Source organism: Marmota monax, unplaced genomic scaffold (assembly GCF_021218885.2).
Source record: "Marmota monax isolate L192 unplaced genomic scaffold, Marmota_monax_Labrador192_F-V1.1 WCK01_AAM20220418_F8-fsc00222, whole genome shotgun sequence".
In the NCBI taxonomy this organism is placed as follows: Eukaryota; Metazoa; Chordata; class Mammalia; order Rodentia; family Sciuridae; genus Marmota; species Marmota monax.
Window position 1 is genome coordinate 664,236 of NW_026694968.1, and position 12,666 is coordinate 676,901.

General features: G+C 38.3%; 1 protein-coding gene across 12 annotated transcripts in view; it reads right to left on the bottom strand.

Annotated features, from left to right (window-relative positions):
- Positions 1-12,666, bottom strand: part of Npas3 (neuronal PAS domain protein 3) — an 851,762-nt gene that overhangs the window by 66,387 nt on the left and 772,709 nt on the right. For all 12 annotated transcript variants that reach the window (XM_058573655.1, XM_058573656.1, XM_058573650.1 and 9 more), the window contains one exon: positions 1,254-1,372. In XM_058573655.1, coding sequence (XP_058429638.1) covers positions 1,254-1,372 — 119 coding nt within the window. The remainder of the gene's footprint in view (positions 1-1,253; positions 1,373-12,666) is intronic.

Genomic DNA, 12,666 nt, shown 5'->3' on the forward strand with positions numbered 1-12,666 from the left:
GCAAGGCAGGGAAATACAAAGTGGTCCTAAGGATGAGGTCTGTTTTCTTTCCCCCAATACATTGCTTTGCAGCCAGCCTCCATAGGGTGAACTGCAGCAGGCAGCAGGCGCAGGTGGAACTGCCCTGGCTGCCTCTTTGCTTCACACCCTGGAAAGGTCAAGGTTGCACCACATGTGCCTTTCAGACTGTAGGACAGCTCAGCTAAAGGTCGTCCTTGGAAGGGCCTGCTTTCCCACCTCCTTTCTTTCTTTCTTCTTTTTTTCTGAAGAATTAATGTCAAAGAAAGTGCATGACTCTGACTTTATACAGCTGCTAGTCTCCTGATGACTTATATGAATGTTTCAATGCCTGATGTTAACAGCTGTTTTTACCCTTGACAATGCTATGGTCACCCTAAAGAAATGAGTTATCAGGAGTTCTAAAGTCCCAAACTGGGGAAGGTCATGCTGGCCACATCAATGATACATTCAGTTTCTGTTTGCCATCCTACAGACAATAAATATTGCTTGAGATTGGTTAATGTGCTGTAAAATTGATAAGATTCAGGTTGCCAAAGGCATTTCATAGGTCTTAATTTATGTTGCTATAGTAACTGGAATGTTGGAATTTCTTGAGATTAGAGGGCTTTTATATCTTTAACCTTAAAATGATAATAATGTAGATTATGACTCCAGACTTGGTCTCTGCTTGTGAGGAACATATACCCTGTATGTTGTGTATTCTGTGTATGCTAACGTATAACTGATGTTCAATTACTGTAATTTCAGAATGAAGGTTTGTAACACCCAACCTGATTTTCCTATCTAGGTGTACAGATATCTGCAGCCAAGATGCTCCTAAACTGAACAGTCTTTCCCTAAAGAGAAAGGGAGAATTAGAAGGGGAAAGTGAGAGAAGTAGAACTTTCATAAGCAACAGTTCTAGAATACTCCTTTTAAGGACTGATATGAATTTGGGTCACCTTCTCCATCAAAGTGAATTTCTTGCAGGTGCTGAAGCACTTGGCGTGTTATTAACCAGCGTTTTAAGAAAAGACACGACCCTGGGGCATTTAGAGCATCAGCAATGTCTGAAGTGATAAGGAGGTATAAAGAAGCCCTACTCTGAGACAGGAAAGATGACTAGGAACCCTATGGGCTGGTCAAGGTCACATGTGTTAATTATACAGACCCAAGGCATCTGGAAAACTCAATGCAAATTAGCTCAGATTGGTCTGAAACAGAAATGTCTCCCCTCTCCGAACCCAGCTTACCTTATATCCTGACGATTTGATGTGCACGCCACGTTTGGTCAGAGTAGATTTCATTCGGATGAAAAAGGAACGCTCAAGGGTGTTGTCAGTGGTTAGCAGGCTGGGGCTGGTGGACTCCACTGAGGAATACAAAAATACATACACACGTGATTTAGAGCTCTCCACAGCCCTTCACAGCTACTGCTCAGGTGCAATCCTTGAGTTCACTAAAAATAAATGACTGATGGGTGCTAAGAGTGTAGTAATCAATTTACCTCATTTAGAGAATGTTTACTTTGCAGAAAATAAAAAAGAAAAATTAATGTGTCTAAAGTAGCTTCTTTCCTGTTTCTAGCTAGAGATTTTTTTCAAGTCTTTTAACTTGCAGCAGCTCCTTAACTTGCAGCAGCTCCAGTGGGTTCCAATGGTAAGTAATTGTAGCTCACTTTGAGACTCAGTTGAGTCCTGTGCAGAGAGGACAGTCAGGAAAAAGAAGGGTCCTGTAGATTTATGGGGTCAACCAAGGTACAGGCTGAGATGCTTCTGATGAGGGGTCAGAACCAGAAAGCCTCCCAGATTGGAGAGCCACATCCTGACCAATGTCCTTGCCCTCCTGAGTTGGTTTTCTTCATTGTGGGGACAAGAAGCCCAAGGTCTTCTCAACTGACTCCAGACAGAGGGATGAGAATGGGATGTACCAAGGACAGAAATAAAAACTACTCATGATATCAACTTCTTATTCCTGTCACAATGGCATCTTGCCCCTGGCCCTTACCCATATAGGCAGGGGTCTCTTTTTTCACTTCTCTGCTTCTGATATGAGAAAATAGATTTCTTCTCTTAAACAAAATACTTAATTGTTCCTTTCATATGTTTTTAGAGTAAGTAGAAAATTTGTAGACTTATGAAACTTAAAAGTGGTAGCTTAAAATCTTGCTGATCTAAGCACACCTTCATGCAAAAGGATCAGAAGGCAGCATAAGTCTGTTTTCTTAAAAATAAGCTTCTAAGGTATTTTATGAATTTAGGTCTCTTCCTGCAAATAAAATAATTGCGGGAGAAAGGGGGTTAAAGCTTAAAAAATACTCAAATTCTATCTTCTTAAATATTAAAGTTTTTCTTATTCAAAAGGAAAAAATGATGTAGAACAACAATGAAGGTTTCTTTTAAGTAGCCCTATGCTAACACTAATTTTCTCTGGAATGGAGGTAAAGAAATACAGTTAATAAAGAGATTTAAGAATTAAGTATATGTAAAGATAGCTATTAAAATAGATAAAATGGCAAAACAAGCTTTTAAATTTTAGATTATGAAATGTAATTCATATATTTCTAAGAGTACATAATGTTTGTTTGTCATATTAAACTTGATGCTCAGATGAAGAAATGAGAGCTACTCTAATAACAGAAACCTTGCTATTTGTGGTCTGGGGCTTTTCTTGTATCATTCTTAATAAGACTCTATATTCCTACATTTGTGGCATTTCTATTCTGGGACGATGGGACCATTGACAAGCATTCCTTTCTTATGTGTCTCAAGATTTTCTTTTTCTTTCTTTCTTTTTCTTTTCTTTTTTTTTTTTTAGAGAGCATGGATCTGATGTCATTTTAAATGTACAGCTTTTTATCACTCGAGGGAAAAGCAGAGCCATGTTATATTTAGTACTTTCATTTCTTCTGATTAAATATGAATTACTATGAAATTTTTCTCATCATCTAACACGCCATAATACGCCAACAGCTTTTTAATACACTATATAAGCACAAACTTCTGCTCTAAGAGTTTAATTTGCCCCTCTAATCCAATCACATCAACCTTATTTCTCTTATCAGAGATTCCCATTTTGAATTAAATGAGCTCATTAGTTTTAATCAAAAGCAGAGAGATCAAAACTTAAACGTAAATGCTTTAGATCAGAACTGTCAGTCAGCCGTGCAGTTCTATTTTACTAAAACACAAGATCAGAGACCCTTAGAACCAATTTTTTCTCGTAAGGGATGCCGAGAGCTTGAAGATGCTATATCCTTTTTTTTTTTTTCCTCCCAAGGACAGATTATACATTTAAGGTTAGACTTAATTTATAGCAGTTTTTTCATCCTGGTGGAAATGGAAAAGTATGCCAATCTACTGTTGTCCCTTTTACATTTATTGGCACTGGTCCTCAGAGACTTGAACTAATGTGAAGCCATCAGAATCCCCACCACAAACAGCGTTCAAAATTCAGTTCTGTTCAGCAAGATCGTGTTTGCAATAGCTGAGGACAAATGAAACTTCCCAGAGAAGTGAAATATGTTTTAAGGCCAGGGTCCTGGAGACCCTGACCTAGTCAGGAAGGAATTGCCTATAACTGTAGAAGGGAGGGTAATTCAGACATCATGAGAAATCACTACTGTTTTCAGAAAACAGTGTATAGGAGAGACCACCACAGAGGTACCTCCAGCTGGATGAAGACACAAGATTTGCAAGAGCCGTGGAGCCAAACACTGCCTCCTGCCCCAGCGGAGGCGGGAGTACAGCACCCCACATGCGGTGCAATGATAATTGCCTAAACATGCAGGGCAGCGTTAATTACACCGGGGACAACTGGTGTGCAAGGAATGCTAAGGTCAGGTTTTGCCCCAGTGAAGCTGAGATTTATAATCTAAACTAATCTTCAAACTTTAAGAGCAGGGGTGGGTGAATTGAGTCAGTGAGAGGGAGACAGGCAAGCTAGAAAATAGCCTGATTTCTGATGATGATTTCCACTTTAATTCTTCATGATTTCTAGTTCTGAGGACAAAGGCAGAAGTAACCTGCCATACCATTCCTTTCAAAGGGACATGTGATGAACTCATTCACAGTGCATACACACACAACCATGCCATGCTTCCACAGGGGCTGGTAAATGTACTTGGTTTATTCCAACTGTGACCATGGTGTCTCTGCACATGACAGGCAAGAGCAGCTGCTTCAGGAAAGATGCTTTCTGACAGTCTCAGGTGAGAGGTAATGTAATGAAAGTTCTGTTGGGAGAGAGCCAAGGCAGCATAGCCATGGTGGCCCCACCAGAGTGTGATGCTGAATAGAGAAGGGGCATGTGAGGAAGAGACAAAGAGAGGACAGAGTAGTGACAGAAGTCTCCCTGGGACCCATCCTCTCTAGAGACAGTGGCACCAGTTTATGTCTGAGATGCATTTTAGAGTGCTTTCTAGATATGAAATTGTTTTTTGTCAACTTTTAGAGAGTGGCCATGAAACCCACATGCTCTGATAAAGAAATTTGGAATTCAGAGAAGTTTTATCTGCTGCCCAAGACCCAGGAGACATCTGTAGTAAAGCTGGATTAAGTGGTCAAAGCTCAGTCATGCCTAGTTTCAACCTATGAATTATAAAATAGGATCTGGAAAACAAAAGTGAGACCCATGCAACTAAAAGCTAAATAAAGAAATATAAAGTACTCTCTTTTGTTGAATCTCCAGGGGCTCAACTTTTTAATAAATCTAAATCACCTCAGTTCTTGAAATGTCAGTTTTTGCATAGTTTATAAAATTTATAAAGAATTTATAGCAAAAGGGGTAATAATTTTTATGTTGGCAAATGCCATCAACCATCATGTGAAATCATTACCTGTGTCATTTCACATCTGTTTGTGAATCTATAACTGGTGGTGTAGTTGCTGTTCTCATTACTATTAGGTAGGGGCAGGAAGAGGTATAAGAGGTGGAAGGAGGAGGTAGATGACTGAGAACCATCTAGTTCTTTCTAGGCTGAAACTAGGTCCGGGGCCATTCTGAACACTGTCAACTCTCTTTCGGGTCTCTCCAAGAGCATGAGGCCAAAGCAGAAAAAGGACCTTTCTTTTTAGTACACTCCAAATGTTTTCAGTGTAGTTCTAGAATCAGAACCCTCAAACTGTCAACAAATCCTGAGTGTGCAGGAGAGAAAAAAAAGATTTTTTTTTTTTTTTTGTAGAGGATGACCAGCATGCATTTATTTTATTTATTTATTTTTATATGGTGCTAAGGATCAAACCTAGTGTCTCACACATGCTAGGCAAGTGATTCTACCACTGAGCTACAGCCCCAGAGGCACTCCCCTCCAATTTTTTTGTAGTACTGGGGATTGATCCCAGAGGCATCCTATCCCACATCTCATATCATCTCATATCCTTCCTATTTTTTATTTTGAGAGAGGGGCTCACTAAATTGCCCAGGCTGGCCTTGAACTTGTGATTCTCTTGCCTCAGCTTCCTGAGTCACTGGGATTATAAGCATGTACCACTACACCTCACAGGAAGAAAAAAATTAAATATTAAGAAATGCTCCCCCTTAATAGTGAGTAAAGTATTTTTCTTTTTAAAGGAGAAATGGAGTTGGGATAAGTCCTTAAGATATGAAGTTAAATATAGTCATCTCTAAGTATTCATAAGGAATTGGTTCCAGAACCCCCACAGATACCCAAATTCTTAGATGCTCAAGTTCCTTATGGAAAATGGTGTAGCATTTGCATATAATCTACGTGTATTCTCCTGTATACTTATAGTACTAGAAAATGTAAGCACTACATAAAGATTTTATCAACTGTATTGTTTAGGGAATAATGACAAGAAAAAAGTATGCACATGTTCATACAGACACAATTTATTTTTAATATTTTTGATCAGCAGTTGGTTGAATCTGCAGATGCAGAACCCATGCATATGAAGGGTTGACTGTATATTCTTGTTCCCACTTTATTGTCTAAACGAATCTTTTCAAATCTTTTTGAGATGTTCTGTGCACACAGGACAATCCAAAGTGCAAACACCCAAATTGACTTTCTGCGACAAAGGTGATACTGTTTCATTTTGCAATTATTTTGATAAAGCCAAGTTGTTTCACTGGCAAACGTAGTTAGGTTTGTTAGAAGCTGATACATTTTAGGAATTTAAAATGAATATGTGTCCACTGAAATTTGATGAAGTTGTTGTTTTTCTTACACAAGTTTTCCTTTTAGTTGAGGGGAATGCCCCTCTGTAGTCACTTTGAATTGGGGCTGCTCATATGATTTGCTTCAGCCAAAGGAATAGGAGCAAAAGTCACATGTCATTTTTAGGTGGAATTTTCAAGTGCCAGTCATGATGTGCCACTTTCTTTTTCCTGCTGCCCCATGACTTAACATTTTAGGTTGTGACTGCTCCACCAATCTGAGTCTGAGAAGACACTGAGGAACAGAACCCCTTGCCAACCCTCAAAGAAATAAATCTTTGTTATAATTTTGGGATTTTTTTTTATTGCTGCATAACCTAGCCCATACTGACTAATACAAATATTAAATATTTGTTAAACTATTTAAAAAGTCAGTATGTGGCCCAAGATCTTCCATACAATCAATGATAGAGCATGAATATGAAAAATGTTCAAATGACCAAAGAATGTTGACAATATACTGTTCTTATAGTCATTTATATGCTTCTTTTATCTCCATTTAATCTCATGTTAGATATGTGAGGGGGCAGGACTGATACAAGTCTAACTATGGTCTCCTATAGCACCTAGTATGGTTTATTGTATGAATATATTATAGATACATACTATATTTCCTAAACAATACAGTGTAATAATTATATATTACATATGCACATACATAAAATTTTTGAGTGTATATCATATATCCATTTATATGGCGAGGGATACATATTCAATATATGTTCAATACATAATATTCGCTAAACATTAACTATTTTAAGATCTTCTCAATCTAGTTTCCCAATAGCAGACCAAATATGGTAAAAATAAATCCTTTCTCACAGAACTGTTCCAGTGGATTTTATGTTTATCCAGCAGATATCTGATTTTACAAATGCCACAAATGCTCCAGAAGTCTTCCTTCCAAAAGATGAAACTATTTCCTCTCTTCTCAAGTGAGTGTGGGCTAGACACGGTGACTTCGTTCAAATAAATAGCACATGGTGGAATTGACAGTGTATAGTCCAGACTAGTCATTCTCTCCTTGCATTCTCTGTGGTAATTCATTCTGATGGAAGCCAGCTGCCATGTTGTGACAATACTCAAGCAGCCCTGGGGAGGGGCAATGTAGCAAGGAACTGAGGCTTCCTGCTAACAGTCATATTAGTGAACTTAGAAGAGAATCATTCAGCCCCAGTTTAGCCCTTCAATGACTATAACCTGGCTGCCATCTTGATTGCTACCCTACAACAGACCCTGAGCCAGAACTAGCCAGATAAGCCACTCTTTGCTTTCTGATCAACAGAAAGATACCTGTTTAAGATAACTTTGTTCTTTTTAAGTTATTAATATTTGGGATAATTTATTATATATTAGTAAATGACTAACATAACAACTATCTATAACTTTTTCTGGAAAAATCATAGCCTTGTTTTGATTGAGAACCATATAAGTAGGTAAAGTTTGTGAGTTTGACCCAGTGGGTCAGTATCTGGCAAATACACATGTGTAAGGAAAATAAAAACAGTACTGATTTTTTATAAGCAGGGTCTGTATTTCTAAATCCTCTATTTTTTTTTCAATAGGTTGTTTGCAAAAGGTGCTCTCCACAGTGTCACCTACAAGATTGTGAGAGAGGAAAAGCAGGGATGATGACTTGTCTTTGTTGTATCTCTTTCTTGCTCCTCCCTAGGCTTCCTCATCCTCCTCAAGTGTTTAGGATTGTGTCTAATGTAAGTCACATCAGTTACACATGTTGAAATAAAGTAACATTAAGATGCTTTCTTTTAAGACAGATTATCCACTTTACCCAGGCCACTCTCTCACATAAACAATATCTTCTTCCACGAGTTTTTTTTTTTCTTTTTTTGAGGGGAGGGGGTCATTATGTCTTCTTCTTGTGTTCATGTTGAAGGAAGTGTTTTCTGCAAACTGTTCTGAGAGCCATGGGCCAGTGGGTGTGGTAGTTAAAAGAAGATAGGCTCCATCTTCCCCTGAACTAGAGAATGCTTTGTTCTCTGTCTTTGGAGAATTGATTTGCATCCCACTGGCCTGTCTTCTACCACGTGAGGGCAACTCTGAAGTGGGTAACGGCCCTTAGGATACCAGAGTGGGATCCGTGGCCACTGGTGGCACAGTAGTGCCTCCCATTTTCTGTGCTCACGAGTTATGCCATCCTTACACACAATGCAGTTGCAACCGTGCTGCTCTGCCTCAGCAGCCAGACTGCCTCAGCTCCAAGCTCACTCTGGGGTGGGACCAAAAAGCCCGATTTATTTAATCTCATTAGAGCTGATTCCTGTTCCCACCCAGTCATGAGTCTTCAGCTTTGTTTAGAAACTTGTGAATCATTAACTGAAAATCCAGAGCATAGCTGTGAAAATAATTGTGGTTCAATAATGATGTAATAAACGTTTTTTAAAGTGCATTAAAAATAATCTGTCAAAAAGAAAAAAAGAGGAAAAATAATAATAGTCTGCCACCCATGCCACTTGTCAGGATAAACTCCCTGGCCTTGTGTGGCCTGTCTTTGATGAGAATCATAATGCGTTAGGTTGCCTTTCAGGTTTCCAGCTCCTGGCAGGGGTTACTACTTGGTGTGGCTGTCCCCCGAGGGAGAGGAGAGCATTCAGTGGCTGCCTGCTGCTCCCGCAGTTGGTGTTTGGATGATACCACTCGGGGGAAATATACACAGTGTCAGAGTCAAGTTGCTACCAGTGGGTGTTTCTATACACAACTACTAAGCAACAAGAAAGTTCAAGGGGAAAAACCTGAATATTGTAAAGATCGCCTTAGAGAGTACATGATATCCAGTATGACCCATTCTGTGCAGGCTGTGCACTCCCAAGGATGTGCCATATGAATACTGCAAGCAAATATTTTAAATCTTATTGGAAACTCCCTATAAATGTTGCCACTTGAGGGATCTATTCTCGAAGAAAAATATAGCATGTCCTCCTGGGATGCAGCGTGGATTCCATTACGAATATTGTGTACGGGATCCAGTGTGGCAATGCTTTTATCACGACTATAAAGTGGTTACGAGCCAATTCTTCATATAAAACATACTCAATAACATTGAGGTTTTCTTCCCCTTTTCTGGTTCTTTCTTTTATTTCCTTCCTTCCTTTTCTTTCCTTTCTCTTTCCTTTCTTTATGACAAACATGATGTCAGACAAAGGGCATTCGGACTTGGTCTTCGTAGTACAATACAAAAATAATACATAAACACCTTTGTGAAGGCAGCTCAAAACCCCATGTTTTCTATTAAAAAGTCATGTTCAATCTTCACTGTTGATAGAACTGAATAGCTAACACAGAGAACATTGTATATCAGAAAGGTCAATAGTTATTATGAGCTACAAATATATTTTTTTCCATCCTTCAGGCTGTTTAGCGCATATCACAGCATGAGCAGCTGTCTCCTTTAATGCTTTTAAAATTAGAATCCCAAAGAAGAAGAAAAAATTATGGTTGCAGTGATTGCTCTTTGCTTTTGTAAGTTTACTTTAATATACTATTTTATATACATGAATCCTCCATGCAGCCTATCCATGGGGCAGTAACTGGCCGCCAGTATCCAGTTGAACTGCCATGTTTGTTTTCTTAGCATTCTGGCCAGATCTCCATGTCAGGCACAGATGTTGTCCCCATACTATATTTAAAAACCGAGTTATATAGAGGAATCTGGTTACAGAGGCAGTTGCAAATGCACACATATGCATTCTGCCTTTCCCTTGCTTTAAAGCTCTATTAGGAATGAGAACAATACCATGTGATGAGAACACAGCTATACAGCGCCGAGTGAAAAATCAGGCAGTGAATCAAACCACTATTAAGTACAGTCTCACTCTCCATGTGCAGGCATGTGGTCTGAGAGAGCACTTTTTGATTTTTTTTTTAAAGGTTGATCTTCTGCCTGTCCCTGGAACTTCTCGTCATTACTCAGCACTGGCCATAAAAGACAGTATTGGCATTTTAAATATATGTAAACATACATCGAATGTTTTATTATAGCTTACTTATTCTTTGTTCAGCTATTTAAATTAAATACTTAGTGAGTATACTGGCAAGGACCATTTGTAACAGTGCTTACATTTTGGGAAAGGAGCAAAAATACAGTAATTTCAGGTACTGGCTAATGAAATAAAGAAGAGCAACACAGAGTAAGGGGCGAGAGACTAATGAGGGGCGACATTTTGGTTGGGTGGTCCCAGGGGCTTCTCTGATAAGACAGCATCTCAGAAGAGACCAAGTCATATGCATATGTGGGTGAATGTTTTGTACACATCACCATGCTTATGGTTCATGTTAGGGTCTGTAAACAAGTCAAGATGGCGCCTGGCATTTTGCCAGAGGGAGTGGTTTGTGAAGTAAGGCCAGTGAGCCATTAAGTGTGGAGATTCCTTATTGGTTGACTGCTGTATCTAGTTTATGTTAATTAAGATAAGCTGTGTGGAATGTATATATACCACTCCTGTCCTACAATAAACGGCTCCCACTCCTGCTGTATCAATGTACACAAGTTGCTCGTCACCCCCCCAGTTATTTTGCTGCAGCCGGACTGCGGCAGGTTCACATTGTAATTTTATAATTCCAGCTTGGTAAAGGAATTTACAGAAGACTATTATGCAGATAGATATGGACTAGCGACACAATGAAATTCTAGACATGCTACTTTTTGAACTTTTGTTCAAATTAAATTATTTGGCTTCAGTACATGACTTAACATGTAGGAAACCAAGGGAAGAGTTCATGATCATACAGCCTGCCCAGTGCCTCTTACACATACCCAGTGGCATTTGAAATTCTTTGGAAATCTCTAGAGAAAGCAGCTTCCATAGAAAAGTGGGATTAGGACTAAATAAATACATGGTGCATTTTGGTGGTGAAAATAAAGACACTCAAGTATGTTTCTGAATGAGAGGTCAGAGCTTAGAGTTGTCCAGGTTGGATATGCTAACTGAAGAATTTCAATCCTAAGGAATACTTAATCAGTAACAGAATGAGAGCTGAGCCTCTGAAATGAGAGGGTGGGGGAAAGGGAGGGAAAAGATAAAGAAAGAGAGGAGTTGGAGGGAGAGAGACAGGAGTGTGATGGGAATGGTTCAACAACTTACTGTCAATAAAGGTTGTTTGCTACGATAAAGGAAGTGGGAGAAGGAGGTTTGGGGAGTGGGAAAATAGTTATTTTTGGGAAACCAAATAAGATCAATAGATAATAAGTACTAAGATTGCATAGTAGCTATAAGTTACATAGCCTTGAGAGTATTAACTTTCAGGTGTTCCATAATAAAAATGGTTTTGTGGTTTTAGAGGATGGGTTCAGGCAGTGAAGTTATTCTAGAGATGACGGCCAGCACAACTGGAATGAAAGAAAGTCAATGGAGTGAGAGACTCCAAAGGGTCAGAGTGGTGAGCTGGGGACTTGAAAAGATGGCAGGACTGCGGAGTGGTGACATGGGGGAGGTAGTCCATAGGAGTTTATTCAGACTGTTTTCTTAGAATGTTATTCACTGCTTTTAAAAAAGTTTGTATTTATAATATAAATAAATACACACACTAACACATATATAGTATGTTCACATAAAAATTTGAAAACGTGAGGGGAGGGGGATAGTAGAGGATAGGAAAGGCAGCAGAATACAACAGACACTAGTATGGAAACATGTAAATCAATGGATGTGTAACTGATGTGATTCTGCAATCTGTATACGGGGTAAAAATGGGAGTTCATAACCCACTTGAATCAAAGTGTGAAATATGATATATCAAGAACTAAGTAATGTTTTGAACAACCAACAATAAAAATTTAAAAAAAAAATTGAAAACGTGAAATATAAGGAAATGAAACTATTCCTAATCTTAACACCCACTATAGTCACTATTGATACTAATTTATTGTCCTGAAGCCTTATTTATCAATTGTTTATATGTTTATTTCAAAATTAGGATCATATCTGTATTTACCATGATTTTTAATTAAAAAAGGTCATAGCTCATTGTGTGGTAATAGCTATATTTTATTAGACACTGTTAAGGGAATAAATGGATACTGGGGCTCTTGTGGCCTTGGCTGCAAACCAGCATTTGAAAGAAAAATTTTAAAGAACATAAAGTATCTTCATGTATCCATGTCATTACATTACTTTCAAAACACACCATTTTTAGTGGATATATAATATTCCATTGCATGGTGAAAAAATTCTTTGAAATTAATCTTTTTCAGCTTTGTTATCATTTATTAAGATGGGTTTTTTGAAACAGTGTGTCTAGGCATAAACTTTTACAAATCTCTTAGTACGTGGACACAAATTGATTTCCAGAGAACTTGTGCTATATCACTTTGCATATATATTAAGGATATTAACTTTGGCATATTTCTTGTAAAATCTCCCTATTTATTTGCCTTTTACTTCTGCTTATGGTGCTTATAAGTACTCATATGTTTTAAAATTTTACGTATAGGAGTCTACATATTTTTCCCTTTGAAACTTTTATTTTTTAAAC